At 44.1% G+C, this 19,614-nt stretch overlaps 1 protein-coding gene across 3 annotated transcripts in view; it reads right to left on the bottom strand.

The window, feature by feature from the left end:
- Positions 1 to 1,383: 1,383 nt before the first annotated feature.
- Positions 1,384 to 19,614, bottom strand: part of SHISA9 (shisa family member 9) — a 282,576-nt gene continuing 264,345 nt past the window's right edge. For all 3 annotated transcript variants that reach the window (XM_071211344.1, XM_058286441.1, XM_004466620.4), the window contains one exon: positions 1,384 to 5,243. In XM_071211344.1, coding sequence (XP_071067445.1) covers positions 4,864 to 5,243 — 380 coding nt within the window. In that variant the 3' untranslated portion in view covers positions 1,384 to 4,863. The remainder of the gene's footprint in view (positions 5,244 to 19,614) is intronic.

The following is a 19,614-nucleotide window of genomic DNA, read 5'->3' as shown; positions in this document are numbered from 1 at the left end:
AATCCAAATCCCAGTTCCGCCACTTACCACTTCAGTCACTTTGGGCAAATGGCTCAAAATCTAGAATGATCCTGCATCTGTCACGTAGTACCTACCTTATATTGTTGTGAGGATCAAATGTGGCAATGCACATGAAGTCTTGCACAGTGTTTGTCACATCATGAGAACTCCATGAATATACTTTATATGATTGTTGTTGGCCTAGTGGGACAGTCTGCCCCCGTCTTCCCCTACAGAGGCATGGTCCTCTGCCCTGCTCCTCATCCTTGATGCTGTGGTATGTGCTGTCAGCGACTCCATCCCTGGATTGTCCCCAAGGACTGGAAGAGCACCATGATAACCAGAACCATGCCTCAGAGACAGCCCCTGCAAGCTGCTCTGGGGGGCACCAAATGAACCTGTGGCCAGTGAAGGGGCCCCAAGTCCCAGAGAAAGAAACCTGAGTCTGATTGCAGATTGTGGTCCACAGTTCCCTTTGCTTGACATTGATGGCATCTCTAAGTAGCCCAGGGAGTGGAAGCTTCCCTTCTGGGGGTTTCAGACCTCTGGATTTGAGCAAAACTGCTGTGAGCTCCTGCCCTCATGCCTTGTGCCTTTAGGACCCCAGTGCAATGCCTGATGTCCAACTGCCAGCAGGGGCAGCTCTGGGCCTTGCACTTTCTCCAAATCCATGGAAATTTCCTCTGCCTTTGTACATGACAGCTCCCTCACCCTGTGGGATGATTCTGAGGTGCCTGTTCTATACCATCTCCTAGAGTTTCTCCATAGGAATAAGAGCCATTTGCCCATGGGGGTAGCTGGCTTGGTAAAGATGCCCTTTCCTGGCTGCTTTCCCTCCCTGTCTCACCTCTCAACTCCCCTACTGGTATTCCCTGAACTTCTCAGATAAACTCCTTGCACTCAAGTCCTTATCTCAGAGCCTCTCTCTGAACGAAGCATATTAAGACAGGTAGCTATCTGAAAGGTTAAAACTCAATGCTAACAGAGGTGAGGCAGGAAATGAAACATAATAAATAGGGGAGGAATCCAACCTCCCATCCTTTCAACTCTGGTCACTGCTCAGAACAAAAGTCCAAAGCTCAGCAAGATCCTTGGCCATTGAGGATAAATTTAGGTATGATGATGAGACATAGTAAAAGCAGAGAAGGGAATTCAGAAATGTGACACGACTCTTACCAAAAAGACCTCAAATAAAAAAGTCTGCTAGAAACTGTGTTTAAATCTCTGTTAACTAGAAATTTCCTTTACTTTCAGCCATTCCCCATAAATTCTGAGCACTAAAAATTCAGCTCTCTTGTGCTAATATTGCTGTTCCCTGGTTTAAAAAAAAAAATCCAGATGAGGAAGAGGGCCCAAGACAGGTATGGGCCAACCCCAACAGTATCACATATAATCAGTTTTATTGCCAGGTAAGAAATTCATATTAATATAGTGAATACATATGTTTACAAATAAACATTCTTAGAAAACAAACAAATGTGGGTTTTTGTCTTCATTGTAGGAAGTATTATTGGTATCATAAACTCTGCAGTTGTTGACAAGTATTAACACAGGTTTACTTGCAGAACATACAGTTACTAAAATATTCGCACATGAAATATGCTCCATTTACACACACACAAAAACTGGGGGGGATTAGATGGGAATGCCAGAAGGAGCCCAAGGCAGATGGAGGCTGAGATGCTCTGGGAAGGCAAAGGGGAATCAGACAGTGGTCCCTGTAGGGTAGAAGTCAGTGGAGAGCTAAAGGCAAGAAAGTAGAGGTTAGAGCTGGGACAAGGGTTGAAGGATAGTCTCTCTTCTTTGTTCTAGTTGCTTTCTTCTGGGTCTCCCCACCCCCTACTTATTTGACTAGATCCTCATCTTGGTACACAGCAGTCATAGACAGGTCCATAGCTGTGAAAGATCTGTCCACCCTTTCTGATGCCTAAGAATAAATAGACCTTCCTGTCAAAAGTCGCCCGTCAGTTCAGCTCCCAAAACCAACTGTTAGGTAATGAGGCAGAGAATAGCCATGTCCTTTTGGGACTGGCATCCATGCTACATCATATTGACCAGGCTGCACCTTTGCTGCCAAAATTATAGCTGCAGACCCCAGGCAGCCAGGTTCCCTTGAGGAGTCTCACTCAGAAGAGAAGCATGGAGAAGGAATAAAATACTGTACATTCAGAAACCAAGAAAGACCCTTAATCGGGCTTGGGGTGGGGCAAAATGAAGTGCGTCAGAGATGAGCTAAGAGGGAGACTAGATTTACATAACTTTTGAGCTGGAAGGAATGTCACAGGTAAGCCAACCCAGTATTTCCTGAAGTGTGGGCTTTGTACTACTCATGTAGGCAAAATGGTCTTGGTAGTATATGGACATAGCACTAATTAACACAGAGTCGCATAGGAAATGCTTTCCTTTTCTTTTTTGTTTTGGTCCATCTGATCACTTCAAGGACAGTCTTCACTGGGCGCTGGTAGGCCTTTAACACTTGCCAATATATTTTCAATACAGAGAGAAAGCCAGGTTTTAGGTTCAGACCCTTCAAGAGGCCCCTGTTTCTAGTTAGAATTTAATAATGTCACTTCGTTGCTTTTGTAATTATTTTTGCTTATTATATATATATGGCAATTGATACTGGTTTTCTATTCATGATGATGGCATGAAATTTTCCTTTTAACAATTAAATTTATGAAGAATGAATCAATTTAAATATGAATATTGTGCAAGTGATAAACAGTTATGCCAAAAATATGTTGCAGGTATATAGATAACTAAAGTCCAGGAAACACTGATCAAACCCATTGGAGATTTTCTCCACTCTGGGGAGCACTGGGGTCTTGGCAAGGAACCTGAGAAGGTAGGGCATTAAATCTCCCACCCTTACTTTATCCAGCACAGAGCCATTTTTAAATGGAGATCTTATATGGTGGGTTCTATGTAAGATTTCATTTTAATAAGTGGACAGAGGTTCTATTGTTCAAAAAGCTTGATCAGGCCCCAATCCCCCATGTTATAGCTAGGGAGACTAAGACCCAGAGAGAGAAAATACATTTCCAGGGCCCCTAGATCAGCTGGGATGGAGAGAGAATAGCCCCTGGTTTTTCTGATTCCACAATGTTGGGGTCAAAAGACAGACAAGGCCGAGGGAGAGTGGAATGTTGGAGCTCAGGATTCCAGAGAACGCTCTGAGTCTTATTTGACCAGACCACTTGCAGCTTCTATCAGGAGAGCAGCTGGGGTCTCTTGCAGGTTCCTTTCAATTACCCACAACTCTTGGGGGCTGGTTAAAAACAGCTCACCTGAAAGAAAATCTCTTCTCCCTCCACTCTCCTCTTTGGGCTTCCACTAAACAAATAGCACTAGTAGGAAATGGTCTTCCTTGGGACAACCAAGAGCTATTGATTGTGAGAACCAATCTAACAGGCAACCTCAGGGAATTCTGGATGGAGGACGGCATTGACGTATCTGTGCAGGTGGTTTGGAGGAACCGTGGAGACTATGGGACCCAGAACTGTTTGGACAGGTTTGAGGGCTAGAAAATGGTAGGACTAGTGGATTTTTGAGTGTTGGGGGGAATGAGGAGAAAGTCTTCATCCTTAGGTACCCCTGCCATTGCAGCAGCCCCCTCATGGGGTGTTAATGAGGTGGGCTCACCAACGAAAGGTAGGATGACAACGTCTTCTACTACTGCAGAAAAACAGGAGGGAGGAAGGCCAGAAGAACACAGGTTGCACTTGGGAAACAAGACTGTCATTAAACAACAGTAACACATTGAAGGCACCACCCACGCGTAAGTCATTTTCAGTCCAAAGCAGTTGAAGTTTGGCAGCGGCGGTGACAACGCGCTGACGGGGAAGGGAAGTCAGGGACAGACAGTTACTAGAGGACTTGTTTCTGTGTCTGTGTTCCTGTCTCAGGTGAGGGAGAAACACCAGAAGTCAGAGACTTCTGGATCTTCTCACCTGTAGACTTTTCCATCGGTGGGTTATTTGTTGTTGTTGATGTCATTTTTGATCTCCCAGGTCTTGAAGATTTGGGACAAAAATTAATTTGCTGTTGTCTGTGTTGTTTTGGGTTTCAAATTTTTATTTAAAAAAAATATTTTATATTCTCTGGACCTTCTCCCCGCCACAAAAACCTATCCCTCCCATTTCCATGGTCTTTATGGGAGTTCTCTAAAATTTTCTTTCCTTCCCCTCACTGTCGGTGGGTTCAGGGTCTGTTTGTGTGAGTTTGTTTTTTTTTGCTTTCATCATTGATGATATTAAAAGTTTTGTAAATATAATGTTGGGAGTCCAGTTACCATCTTACACTTATCAAAATGTTTTGTCCACATTACTACTTCTTGGATTAGAAAATGCTTATAATGTGCACAACTTAAAACTTCAGAACAACTCCTCTTCTGAAGTGCATTATTCTCATCTTCACTCCCCTTTTCTACCCCTCTTTCACTCAGAATTAGCGCGTGGCAAATGGCATATGTGCTCAAATGGACACTTTCTCTAAATTGTGCTACTATTGATTTTTCATCATGGATTTCAGTTTCAACTTAGAAGGAAAAGGAAAATTAGCCCCATGGTTTGGGCATGTGAGTCGGACGGCTCGAGCCCAGCGTCCAAGAGTGTGCCTCGGTTTCCCCTTTGCTGTATTGCTGAGTGTCCAGGCTTCCATCTTCCTCAGCTGCTCGCCGACACGTGTTAGGCATAACCCAGGAAAAGCATGATTCCATGTCCCCGGTGGGTGTATAATTGGTTCGCATTAAGAGTGAGTGTGTGGGTGCGTGTGTGGAGGCCAGGACGGGGCGGGTGTGGGCTGGGATATTTTTTGCCTCTCTCAGTTGAGTGTGGTCTCCAGGATGCTCCCTGCTGTGAAAGCTCAGACAGTCACTTCTGTTTTGCTGTTGGTGATGAAGTATGGCTGTGGGGGTGGGTAGTGCTGAGTGCGAGTTCCCAAGGGGTCACTGGAGCCCGACTCCGCCGTGCCCAGCTTGCCCTTGTTGCCGTATGCCTGCCGCCGGAGAGACTGATCACTGGGGTCCCAGGTCTTAAAGTTGGCGGTCGAATTGTAGGCCAGGGGGTGTGGGGGCATCTTATTGGTGCGGGACTTCTGTCCGTTCTGCTTGGCAGGGCCGTGCTCGGGGCTGAAGGCTCGAGGCTCATCCTCCACTCTTACGGGATGCAGAGGCAGGTTGCCCTTAGCAGCCAGCTCCGCCAGGTGCCGTCGCTTGGAGTAGAAGTCATCGCTGACCTTGTCGGCTGGACATCGGGGAAGGCCGATGAACAAGGGGGGGAGAGAGCAGAGAGAGAGGAGAGAGTTAGGGACTGGCAGGTAAACCAAAGGACAGCCTAACAGTGGCCAACGGTTCAAACAAGACACACGTGAGAAACTCCACTTGGAACAAGACAAAGAAGGCCGGGTCATGTCCTCCTTGCAAACAAGAGCCAGACCAAGAGGGTGAGCACGTCCCCAAGGGAATCCCACGATTCCCCCAAAAGAAACACTTCTCCCACCACAGTCTCATTGAGGACCCTGCCGTCCTTGGCCTTATAATACTGTGGTTTTTCCTGCATTATTAAAGTGATACTTCTCATTAGAGAAACAAATGATCGTGTTGAGCAATTTTCACATCTATCACCTACCACTTAAGAGAGCAGACAGTAGCACTTGGGTCTCTTTTCTTCTGTGTTCTCAGTTAAGAGTTTTAATTGGGATTTGTATTTGTTTGTTAGCTGGTTTTTGTTTTAGCTTCTCTTAGCTAAAACACACCTTGTTCAAATCCCAACTCTGCCACTACTAGCAGCATTATATTGGCTAAACTTCTATTACCATTACTTCTGCATATGGAACCTCATTGTCATAAAAATGCATATTGTATAAGGTTGTTTGGAGGGTGAAATGATATGTGTATAAAGTGCTTGGATATTTGCCACCATTATCATTATCACCATCATCATTAACATAGATTCAATTTCTTATTAACATTCTATCAAGAGTTTTTCCATGTCATTATAAATCACTAATTAATAGCACTTTAATGCCTACTTAATACATTTCATTGAGTGGAACGATCACAATTCATCAATACTCTATTGATGAACATTCAAGTTGTGCCAATATTTTGCTATTATAAAGAAAGCTAAGAGTCTTCTGGCCTAAAGTTTTTCTTCCGTTCTAATATATTGAATTTAAAATAATTCTAAAAATATTTCCTTATTCTACATCAGAAGTTGGCAAACTATGGCCTATAGACCAAATCTGGCCCAACACCTGTTATTGTAAATAAAGTTTTATTGCAACACAGCCAAGGCCATTTATTGTCTATATATTGTCTAGGGCTGCTTTTGTTCTTCTACAACAGAACTGAGTACTTGCAACAGACACCATATACCCCGCAAAGCCTGCAACATTTACTATCCAGCCCTTTACAGAAAAAGTTTGCTGACTCCTGGTCTAGATTATCTGAAGAGGAATTACTTGACCTAAAAGAGCATAAACATTGCCAAGCCTCTTGATACGTAGTGCCAACTATTTTCCAAAAGGATTGTACCAATTTCTATTTCACTGCACTCTTCCCAGTATTCAGTGATATCATGATTTATGTGTTACTTCTTTTTACTTAATTTTATGAGGCCATCTTTTATTTTCTCTTATGATTCATTTATTGTAAGAATTTTAACTTTATTATAAGAATTCTTAAAAATAAACTTTTAGAACTAACATCTCTCTGGTAACCAGAAATACTCAGTGCTCTTTCATCCACATTTCCAACATTCCATACCTTTGCACACGTGAATGTATGTAAATTAGTGGAGACAATGAAAGTGCTATGTTTCTTTTCTCATTTGATCCTTTAAACAACCCTAAAAAGTAGAAAAGATGGGGATTATTACCCCTGCTTGACAGATAAGAAAAAGATCTAGCTCAAGGACATGCACTTAGTCCCCCACAGCTAGTGGCTGAGCCAAGTAGAACCTAAGTCCAATAATGCTTTTGAAAGGCCAGTGAGGGAAAGCACTGGTATGCCCCACTTGCTCTCTGTGTCCTTGGCAGGTATCGCAGGTTGGTCACAGCACTCTTTCTGGACAGCCAGTCTGTGTTTAGAATCCTCTTCAACACACCAGGAAGCCGTATATTAACTTTCTGGGCTTGAAAGCATTTAAGTTGGGTTTCTGTCCTTTGTAACGCACATAGTCTTTACTGATACAGTCTTCCAGGAGAAAGCTTCCCTTGCCCTAAATTCCAGAGCTATCTGAAGGTACAAAATTTCACAGCCAAAGGAACCTTAGAATCTGCAATTTAAAGTGTGAGGAGCACCCATTCCTGAAATATCATAAATATAATAATAAAATATATAATATTAGCGCTGGAACTGGAACTTCAGCTTCCTGACTTCCAGAGATAAGCACTAGGTTTCCAATACCATAATATTTCAACAGAATAATGCTCTAGATTCTTCTTTAGTTATCAAAATCTTTATGTCAGTTACCTCTTGGAGAGCTTCACTGGCCTCCCTGACTCAATGTGTCTTACCCAGAATTTATCAACATGGCTCTTCTCTGTTCTTCTGGCTCTTCCTTATCTCTTGGGGACCACCAATTACCTAGTAACTCCAGCCAGCAACCTGGAAACACTTGCTGACTTCCTGCTCCTCCTCTTCCCAGCACAAATGCTAAATCACCAAGTCCCTCCATTTATAGCTAACAAATTATCCTCAAATATATTCCCTTTCTCATACCGTCTTTGACCATTGCTCTGCTTTAGCTACCAAACTGGCCTTCCTGCCTTCAGTTTAACCTCCTCCCATCTCTTCTCCCCACTAAAACCACAGGCATATTTCTAAAATGCAGAACTGATCATGTCTCTCATCTACCTAAACCACTTCAAGTTGTTTGATCACTCGTTTAATCACTCATCAAATAGAAATGATGAATAATCAATCATTTGTCACTCTGCTAGACACTGGAATACAAGAGTCATTAGGATGGAATGGACACTCTACTAGGGAAGGACAGGTAGTGACCAAATAATCCCACAGATTATATAAAAGCGTTTTGGTTTTCCAACTGCTAAAACAAATACCATGCAATGGGTTGGTTTAGCAACAGGAAGTTATTGGCTCATGGTTTCTCAAGTTAAAAGGCTTGCTTCCTCCCAGCGCTGATATATTCTGGCTGGCCAGCAATCTTTGATATTCCTTGGTTTTTCATCACAAGGCAATGAACATGGTGGTGTCTTCATTTTCTTCCAAGTTCCATTAACTTCCAGTTTCCAGCTGCTCTCCAGGGCTTCTTCTCTCTCTGTCTGAATTTTATTCTCATTATAAAGGACTCCAGTAACCTGGATTAAAGTTCTACCTGATTCACCTGACCAATACCTTAACTGAAGTAACGTCTTCAAGAAATCCTATTGACAATGGGTCCACACGCATCAGAATGTGCACCAAGACCAAGAACATGTCCAGACTGGAGTATACAATTCAGTCCACTACAAAGGGGATTGGTAAATGCTATGAAGGGGAATTACCCAGCCTTACTAGTATTTTTAACAAGGTACCTGATCTGCTTTGAGAACTAGATGTTTGAGCTGAGGTGTCTTATCCCCTCCTTCATTTGCAACTGGCGTACTGCTATTCTTCTTTCAAGACTTAGCTGGTGTTGCCTCCCTGATTCCCTCAGGCTTTCTCAGCAACCTCTGCTCTCTCCATTGTAAAGCAGAAGTTGTAACCTCCATTGTAGTCTCTCTATGACTATACTGTTCCATAATTTTCCTTTTTTCACATCTGTTTCTTAATACTAGACCATGAGTCCTTTGAGAGCAGGGACCTTATCCTTCCATCTGCGTGGCTCATTTTCTCATGATCCTGACTGTACTTGGGATTCACATGGGGAGCTTTTAGAACATTGAGATATCTGCCACTTACATCAGCATCTTGAAGGATGTAATCCTGGTGGATTTTGTAAGCTGCCTGGGTGGTGTTTCTAATGTTCTGCCAGGGTTGGGACCCTCAGGTATAGCCCAGTGTCTAGCATGGCACTGGCACATAGTTCTGTGTAGAGAACTAAAGTGAGGTGGCCTTCCTTCTTACTTCTCTGTTGGCACTGGTAAGTGCTCTTTTAGTTGAGAGCAAAGGTAAAGCAAAACAGAAAGAGCATGCCAGGCGAGGGAACATTTGGTATATTGCAAGAATGGCCATAATATTTTTAAGTTCCTTCCATCAAGAAGTGGCATCTATTTCCATATCCCTTGAATCTGGGCTGGTCTTGTGATTGGCTTTGACTGGTGGAATGTAGCAGAAATGACATGCATGCTGTGAACCTGGGCTTTTAGACGCTTTTCCTATCACGCTCTTGGGACCCTACCTCCATGTGAACAAGAAAGCCCAGGCTAGCTTCCTGGAGGATAAAAAACCCACAGGCCAGTTGCCCATGTTCACCATACTCAACAGCCTGCTAAGTTCCAGGTATGTGAGTGGAGCTCTCGTGGATCATTCAGCCTGCAGCTGACCTGCCAGCTGACCACAAATAATGAGCAAGACCAGCTGAGAACAGCCAATCAAACCCAAACCAAAAGAACGGCCCAGCTGACACAGAATCATATGTCCAATGGATGGTTGCTATATTAAGCTAATGAATATAGGGTAGTTTGTTATGCATCAATAGAAAGCTGATACAGAACAGCATTTGCAAAAGTCATGATGTGGGAAACTGAAAGGATATCTGTGTGATGGAGTGAAGAAAGCAATAGGTGACCAGGTCAGCCAATGTCCTGTAGGCCAGACTGTGTTGCTCACATCTATGTGTGTGTCTGACCATTTTCCCTCCACTAGACTCTGAGGTGTTTTAAAGCAGTGCTGAGCAGGCATTGATATGATAGTTGGAGCATGAAACCACACTCTCAAGTGATATGATTTCAAGGTAATTTCAACAATAAGGATGTGGTTGGAGGCTAGGTGGATGAACTGTTGCCATAACCTGGAAATGCAAAGTTATGAAATCCCCTAGCCAAAATAGTTCTGGTCTCCTCTGATTTAGATTCAGAGGGATTGGGTGGGAAAAAGCACTTTCCTGGCCATGCTTAGCCTTGTGCAGAGTGGTCCCTGTCTCAGAATATTAAAAATCTCCCTGTGAACAAAATAATGGATTCATTGAACAGCCTTGTAAGTCCCATTAATAAAGCATTAACCTAATCAGCCCAGGTACCTCGTGGGCAGATGGTTGACAAGCCAACTAGGAAACAGATGTGTGAGGCTTTCAACAACATTGGTCCTCTCCAGTTTGATTTCTCTTCATTTAAAAAAGAAGAAGAAAGAAAGAAAGAGGTGCTTTCCTTCCATTGCGCTTAATTGCCTTGAAGGAACCAGGGCTGTAAAATTAAACTGTACCTTCCTCCATCTGTCTCTCTCTTAATTAGCAGCAGACACTTCTACAGGTGCAAGGAAGGATGGAGCTTCGCTTCTGTGGAAATGGAGAGAGTCAGGTAATAACCAGTTTTGAAAACAAGCTGCACATCTGAGGGTCTCGGCAGGTGGCCTCCCACCTACCTTCTTTCATTGAGCCAAAGATATCTTAAGGAGGGATTCTTAAAGCTCATCCTCACTTGGTGATATTATTGGATCCTGGGTGATGGATTTCACCTGGTAAGTAATGCTCCAATCAGAGCTTTCACAATTCCTCATTTGATCTGTCCCTGCCTTGATTCAAGAATATGATGAAATGGAGGGATCAATCTTTCCATCACATTTAAGAATAAAATCCAATTAGAATAAGCAAATTCAGGGTGTCAGAAACTAGAATACAGTTTTCCAGGGGCCAGGGTGGGGATAAAGAATGGTGAATTAATACTTGATTGATACAGAATTTCTACTTGGGGTGATGGGAAAGTTGGTAATGGATGGTGGTGATGGTAGGTTCACAACATTGTGAACATAATTAACAACACTGAATTATATATTTGAATGTGGTTAAAAGGAAAATTTTAAGTTATATATATGTTACTAGAATTTTTAAAAACCATATGGCTGTACAACCCAAAACAGTGAACCCTAATGTAAACTGTGGACTGTTAACAGTAGTTAATAGTACAAATATAATAATATGCTTTCATCAATTATAACAAAAGTATCACACTAATGCAAACTGTTAATAATAGGGCAGAATATGGGAACTCTATTTTCTGCATGATTTTTCTGTAAACCTACAACTTACAAATTAAAAATGTTGCATTATAAAAGAATAAAATTTAAATTCTGTGCAATGTCCAACAGGGTCTGCATGACCTGGATTCTGGCTACTTGTCCACCCTCATCTCACCCACATTCACTCTGATTCCATTATCCAGGATTCCTCTCTGTTCCTGATCTTTTTACCATCTCAGGACCTTTGGTCCTTGCTCCTGATTTTCCCTCTGCCAAAAATCCTCTTCTTCTTGGTTACATATCTGGAGCCTTGTCATTTTTTTCTCTGATCAAGGTGACCACATCAGAAAAGCTCTCTGTGATGACCCAATCAAAGGAGACCCCCTCTTAGTTACCTATGTACTGTCTCCCTTGACTAGAATATAAGCTCCAATTAAGGCAGAGATGGTATCTGCTCTGCTCACTGCTGTAGACCCAACAGCCAGCCCTGCCTGCCTGACACACAGTATGGGTTTGATGTGCATTTGAGGAAGGAAGATATTCAAGATATTTCAATGCCAATGACATACTAAAAAATATTAGAAATGAACAGGATGTTTCACCTTTTGATCATTTAGTCCATATAACAAAGGACTGAGTGACCTGTTCTTTCCAAGGATTGAAGGGCTGGAGCTTGGGCTAAGTGCCTTTATTTGACCTGGCTGCTGCCCCAGCTCCAGATCCCTGCCTGCAAACTTGCAGAGGCCTGGGTGTTCTTAACTAGTCCTTACTCAGGGGAGGTAGAACAAAGTCAGTTGAAGAGGGCAGGGATGGGTTAGAGTCTGCTTGAACATAACAGAAGGCTGGGTTGGCCTGGCTTCCTTCCCCACTCCCCTACTCTAAGCAGGGTATACTGCCTAATATCTCACCTTTATTAAGCACACGATCCATGCTGCAGAAGGAATTTACATCATTGTCACTTTAATCCCCTCAACATCCTAATGAGGTAGCGCCTATTATTGGTCTCCTAAATGGGGAAACTGAGGCTCAGAGAGCTTTGAACACTTATCCAACTGGTGGAGGAGGGGTTTGAATCCAGGATACTTGGTTCTGATGTCTGAAATTATGGTAATAGTGTTTAACATTTATTTAGCCATTTGCTTGCTTTGCAGAAGATGAGGCTTGTTTCCTTGAGAAGGGCCTCTCTACAGGAAAATATTCCTCCTAAACTAAAAAATGGGGCATGGCATGAGGATTATGCAGGACAAATACTTTCCTTGATTGTTTCTCTCAAAACATTAGGGATTGGGGCATGGTACACATGTAAATATCATGTTCTCAAGAGGAAACGTCAAAATGTCATGGCTGAAGTTTAATGAAGTCCCAAATCCCCTCAAAGCAAAAGATGTTTCTTTCCTCAATGTGAGGCAGGAGAAAGCAACTCGTGGAAGCCTCCTGCTGCCTCTTCAGGCTGGGCTTCCTCTAAGGTGCCCAGACACTGGCTAGAGCACTGGCTAAGAAGACACCAGAAGATGGCTGCCTTTTGCCAAGCTGGGTTGGATAAAGGGCTACAGGAGGAGGTTAAGGTTTCCTTGTCAGCACTGTGGGCTGGCTGCTCTGCCAGGCAGTCTACAAATATTCTCTCATTTAGGTGACCCCCAGGCCAATGAGGTAGATTTGGCTGCCTGGACTCTTTACAGTATGATACCAATTCCCTGCATATTGTATGGAAGCTTATTTTGAGATATTACCCAATATTTCTTTTTCCCCTCTGCTTTCAATATGCTTTCCCATCACTCAGAGAGCAGCAATTAATATCCAAGAGGACAAAGAGCCAAAGTAATGGTTTCATGTCCCACGCTAGACTCTTGAAAGACCCGAGTCTTATGGTCAGGTCTGGGAATGTTGAGGCTGAGAGCTGGAAGAATTCAGTGCATGTATAACAAAGTGTGAAAGCATGCACACCTGATGTTTGTGGCTATAAATTCTTCTTTACAATATGGTGGAAAGAGCATGAATTTCGAGAGTGGATGGATCTGGGTTCAAACCCCAACTCTTCTACTTACAAGCTTGAGCCCTTCAGCAAATTACCTATGCTCTCTAAGTCTCATATATAATACTGAAAATGAAATTACAATGCCTATATGACAGGGGGTCGAAAGCAATAAAGAAAATTATGTAAAGCTCCTAGCAATGCCCTTGTCTAAAAGTAGGTATTCAATGGATGTTAGCCGCTATTGCTGCCTTTGTTAGAAAATATTAATAAAAACAATATAAAATGAAGGTAATAGAATCAACTTTGTGGAGAGTAGGGGACAATTAAATGAGACAAGACATGTAAAAGCATGAAACATTAGGCATGGTGCATAGTAGGACTCCTTAAATGTATACCCCATCTTTATTCAAGAAGATGCTGTAGCAGATTGTTATGTGTACCTCAGATCTATTCTCCCAATGTTTCTTCGCTGCATGGCTACCCAGTTCCAAGCAAGATTTTCCAGTCTTCCTGGAAACTAAAATTTGGCATGTGACTGATCTCTCTCCAGTGGAATGTTAACAAAGTGATGCAACCAATTTTTAAAGAAAATTGGTTGCACTGGGTGTCCTCTCTTCCCACTTCTCATAGGCTAGAATGATGCTATGGCAGCAACCCACTAAACCTGTGCAGGGGAAGCCAATGCGGTAGGGAATGTTGATGCAACTAGGTCGGAAGAGACCGAGCCCCTGAGAGACTACCTGCTGGAGAGAGCTGTCCCACCAACCTGGACCACTCACGGGAGAGAGAAATAAGCTTCCATCTTCCTTGAGCCACTTTATTTTAGGGACCTTTTTACAGCAGAACAGTATTTACTTTTATTCGTGCAAGAATTTATTCTGTGTCTCTACATTTCCCCCTCTCCTTCAAGAATTGAATTAAAAGTAAAGAGGGAGCTTTACTTGTGTTGTTTAAAAAAATGCCCAGGGAGCTCTCTCTCCTTTTGAAATGCATGCTGCAAAGCTGTGCAGCTTCCTGAGGCTGTTTCAGCAGGGAGAAACTAGAAAGGTAGGGAAGAAACCTGGCATCCAGGGCAGAAAAGGGCCAAGGAGGGGTGGGGAGGTTTTTCTTAATGGCAGATTAGCTTATTTCCCCTGGTCTAGGAGTTTGCTGCAGAGATACAAGTAGGAGAAATCACATTTGGTCCAAGTCCAAATAAAGCTCAGGGCTCTTGGCCCTTCCAGTAGGGTCCTGTATCTTTCCTGAGGCCATATCTTTCTAAGAGAGAATTGAAGGGGGAGCCCAGGAGCCTTTTGTGTCCTGACCCTCAGGACTCCCAGCAGGAGGCACTGCTGCTTTGCTGGGAGGATTCTGAGCCCGGGTGGCTTGGACTTTGCAGCCAGGCTGCCTGGGCTGTACCCTCAGCCACTTTTACACCGGCAGCAGGGGGCCCTCTGTGAGGCACAGGCTGCCTACAGGGCTGGGAAACCTCTTCCCTTTGTCTGGAAAGCTGTGGAACAAAGGTGGGCAGGTTGCACACAGTCGCGCCCCAGGTAAAAACTCATCGCTCACTGCCTGTCTGATCCATCCGTCCTGCATTGCGGCTCCGTGGACGGAGATATTTCTTTTCAGGAAGTCAGGGCTTGTTGTTTGAGCAGCCACCCAGCTGCTGAAATGTTACACAACTGGTGGTTTTGGAAATGAAGCAAATTAAGGTAAAGACTCTTTAGTCCTACCCATCTCCTTCTACTTTGTTAGAGCTTGGGAGGATCATCCCGCAGTAGAAAGTTATGAGATGTGGGGCCTGGCGGTAGGTTCAGGGCATTAACAGCCTCAATTCTTCACCCTTCCCTATATCTGCACTCTTTTCTATGTGACTTTGAAACTCCTCCAAAAAGACAAGATCTGGTTTCCTCACCACTGGAGTCTGAGTTCAGTCACATGACTGATGACTGCTTAGCAGATGGGACACAAAGAGAAACTGGAAGAAGTGTTTGCTGGCTTTTGGATACTCTCCTGCACCTCTTCCATCATCATGAAATTATTATCTGGGCTTTTCTTTTTTTTTTTTTTTTTTTTTTTTTTTTTTTTAATTTTTTAATTTTTTATTGACTTTGTAATAATATTACATTAAAAATATATATGTGAGGTCCCATTCAACCCCACTCCCCCACCCCCCCTCTCCCCCCCCCCAACAACACTCGTTCCCATCATCATGACACATCCATTGGATTTGGTAAGTACATCTTTGGAGATGACAGACACTTGGGGCAGAGCCAAGTCACCCCAGTTACTTCAGCCTAAAACCAGTCTAGATCAACCAACCTCCAACCAACACCTAGACATAGCAGTGAACCCAGCTGAGACCAGAAGCCCAGCTCAGCCTAAATCACTGGCACATAGCCTCCTGATCTAAATAAATATCAAGCTCAATTAATTTTAAGCCATGAGATTTGAGGTCATTTGTTATACATCATTACTGAGGTAATAGATAACTGATACAGATATTAAGCATTCACTTACTCTACTTCTAGGAATAGCCCACAATTTTCAGGTGGGGATCTACTGCTCCCTTAGTCTTAACCCATGTTGTATGGATGAAACAGTCCTTCACTTACCCACCTCCAACCATTCCCCAGTGACTCCAAACAAGCCATATCATTGTTCTCACCATAATTATTTGTTCAGAGGTGGGAACATGACAAGCCAAGCTAATCAGAGCAAAGCCTGGGATTGGGCCAAAGAGACCAATGATCCCCAACTTTCCATTTCCTAGAAGAAGCAACCAAAGCTGTGGGCTGAAGGACACACAACTGGGTAGAAGTCGTGTAGGATCTGGAACACAGGTCTCTTGACTTCTATCTACTTGGTTTTCTGCTCTTTCACGCTGACTTCCATCTGGTTGGTTTCTGTATGCTCTTGGATGAAAACTTCTCAGCAAGCTACATCAATTTTCCTAGAAGAAAGAAAGAGTACTAACTACCTACTATATTCTAGACCCTATTTTAGCTATTTTGACTCATTTAAACTCTCTTAGAGAAAGGCAACAAGGCAGTATCATCCTGTCCATGCAACAGATGATTAAACTGATGTCCAGAGATTTGAGTAATCTGGCTGCCAAATTACTCTGCCACAGCTAATAAGTGGCAGGGCAGGAAACCAAATGCAAGGCTGTCCAATTTCAAATGTTTTACCTTCCAGCTGTAGTCCCATCTCATAGCCCAACTAGGAAAATGAGCAAGATGAATATCCATGTTTGGACGAATGCCAGCATGTGATAATCAGTACTCTAGGGTAAACTGTGTGTGCATCTAGGGTTGGGTCCCAGAAAAAGTTCAGGTGCAAACTTTAGCATAAATAAGAACCACCAGGGGAGCAGATGTGGTACAAGTGGTTTGAGCACTGCTTCCCATGTGTAAGGTCCCGGGTTTAATCCCTGGTACCTCTTAAAAACAAATAAAAAAACCAACTCTAATTGGGGAGCAGATGTAGCTCAGGGGTTAGTCACCTGCTTCCCATGTACGAGGTCCTGAGTTCAATGCCTGGTACCGCCGGAAAAAAATTTACCCAAGGGTTGCATTTATTTAAAAAACTATGCTGAGATCCCACAACCAGAAGTTTTCATTTCTTAGGAATGGGTAGAGCCCAGGATTTATACAAGAAACCCTGAAATTCTGGGTCAAGTCCTTGGACCACTCTTTGAGGACTGGGCTTGGTTCTGGGCCTGATGTAAGCTCTATCATTTTTCTCAGGGGGTCTCAGTGTTCTCACCCGTACAAGGCTGAGTGAAGTGTATTTCTCTCTGAATGACTCCATCACATGACTAAGAATTATCTCTGAAGCAGAGGTGCATGGAGACTTTGAGAGAATTGGTCTCTTTGACATTTATTTAGCATCTATTACATTCCAGGTCCTCTGCTAAGAGCTCTATTTGCACTGTCTCATAAAATTACACCCCAAGCCCTATGGAGTGTGGATACTATCATTGCCCCTATTTTGGCAATCGTCGAAATGGAAGTTAAGAGCAAAGAGCACATAAGTGGTTTGAGCCAGGGCACACAGTCTGATTCCACTCAGAACCAGGGCAATTATATCACAGGACTCTGTTGGCAGTTTTCCCCAAGATCGGTGACCTCAACGTGGCACTAGACTAAAGGGCAGGTCAAGTGCAAATATTTATTTTGCAAAATAAACATGTTTCCAAAGACATGACTCCATCTTGATGGAGGTAGCTTGCTGTGCTTGACGTGGTTTCTCCCGGTCTTGGAAGTTCCCAGCGCTGGGCCTGGATGGATCAAGAGCTAGCGGCCACTAGGGGGCGACTTGCAGGGAAAGCCCCACACTGAAAATTCCATAAGGCAAACGAGTGGGATCTGTTTGCCTTTCCTGTCCTGGCAAACATCGTTCTCCTCCAAAGCGAGTTAAGGCCAATGCAGGTGGCAGCAGGATACTTGGGCCTTCAGGGAAACTGCCCTTTCTCCTTCACAGCCACCTTTTCCTTATCCAACCTCGCCAGGTGCCGCACATGCCTCTGTTACCTCCCACCCATGCTTTTCTCAAAGCGGGCTCCCAGCAGCACCAGAGCCACCGGATGCTAAGATGTTCACTGGTTTTCCTTAAAAGAAAAGAGACCAGAAGTCAAAAGTATTGGAGTAATGATGGGTTAAACAGAGTTTAACAGATTTTATTACCATGGGATTTCTCAGAGCCTTTAATGTGCTCACCTAATAATAATAGTAATGGCCATACCAGTAGAGCCTTGGGCATTTCTCTACACCAGTCCTGTGACTTGTGTTTTCCATGTTAAGTCATCTTAGCCTCAGAACAACCCAGTAGGTAGGTAATATTATCATCCCCACTCATAGATCAGAAAATAGGGGCTCAGAGAGGGTGAGTGATTTGCTGAGAGTTGACACACTTCCTTAAGTTAGGGGGGAGGGGCAGAATTGAAACCCAGGTGTATCTGATTCTAAGCCCATCACACTCTGCTTGCCTGTCTCCTTTTAGAAGGTGGCAGAGATGGGGAGTGGACATACAAACTCTGCAGGCTCGTTGCAGGGTCTACAGACTAGGTAGAGAACACTAAACGGAGGATCGATGATCCCAAAGGAACTTGGATCTGGCCCTGTTGTGGACCCCAACTCTCCTCCCCAGAGAAGGCAGGATAAATAAAGAAGCATTTATCACGGCAGGTGGAGCCAGCCCGGTGTGGGTAATAAACAGCTTCCAGCCCACGCTTTTGACCTGTCCTGAAATAGTCAGGCAACAACAGGCTGGCCTAAGGACAAGGAAGCTGACTGCCTCCCCACGCTGTCACGGGGATCATAATGGCTTTGTTTTTCACAAGGGAGGAAAAAAAAGTTAATACCTCAAATTAGTAGGTCTGCCATGTTCCAAATTATTTGCTTTTCTAAAAATGGACTTTGACACGTGAACAGTTATTATCTAATGCAAGGCCTCAACACCTGTCTCCCTCGAGACAACTGGGTGGTCAAGGGATTCTTACTAGAGACATGTGGGTACGGAAATGCGGCGACCACCCGGAGCCCAGGTGTTTCTGAGTCCCTGGGACCCTGGTCAAGCCCATCTCCTCGGAACCCTCAGCCCACAGAAGATACGTGGAGACCTAATCCAAGGGCCTCAGATACCCAGCAAGAGGCCTCTACTGCAGTGGTGCTCACAGCGTGCCTCCCCAGAGCAGCCGAATCACCTGAGAACCCGCTCAAAAAGTAAATTCCCTGAGCCCACCCAAGACCTAGGGAATCAGAAATTCTGAGAGTGGGGTGCAGCCATCTGGGCTTTAGCAAGGCCCCCCAGGTGCTACTGAAGCACCTCAAGAGGCTCAGATGTAAGAACCACTGGCCTCCTGCTGCCTTCTCCTCCCTCCCCTTTACTCACATTCTGCAGGCTGGCTCTTAATTATCCCGCCATTCCATTCTCTTTCCTCAACCTTCTACCTGCCCCAGTGTAAGTCACACCCACCTGGATAAAGGTAAGAGCCTCCCAATGCATGTCTCTGACTCTAATCCACCCTCCCCTAACCCGGTCTCCACTTGGAAGCCAGAATGAGCTTTTGAGAATACCAAAATGGCCAGGCCAGTACCTGCCTAGAATCCGGCAAATCTCTTCTCTGACTTCAAGGACAGCAAGCTCTAGGCCCACCTCCTTGGGTGAGCTACCTCCTCCCCCCACCAAATTCAAGAAAGTCTGAGGAGTGAAGAAAGAGATGGAGTTTCAAGTCTGCTCTGGAAAGAGCTACTCCCAGTCAAGCAGACACGGTTCAACTTCTACTTACCAGCTACTTGACTTTGGACAAGTGACTTACCCTTACTCACACATCCCTGCCTTGTCTCTGATGGGAATGACAATATCCACACAACAGGGTTAATGGAGAATTAAATGATGAAACGGACTTACAGGGCCCAGCACGCTGCCTGGCCCAGAGTAGGGAGTGAATAAATTGTAGCTACTGCTGGAACCCAGCCACCTGGGAACCCAGTCGTAAGTCACAGACTCAAGTCAACCAGCTCCACAACCC

This window comes from Dasypus novemcinctus, chromosome 23 (genome assembly GCF_030445035.2).
Source record: "Dasypus novemcinctus isolate mDasNov1 chromosome 23, mDasNov1.1.hap2, whole genome shotgun sequence".
Taxonomy (NCBI): Eukaryota; Metazoa; Chordata; class Mammalia; order Cingulata; family Dasypodidae; genus Dasypus; species Dasypus novemcinctus.
The sequence above is the reverse complement of the archived record's forward strand: the minus strand, read 5'-3'. Positions and strand labels throughout refer to the sequence as shown.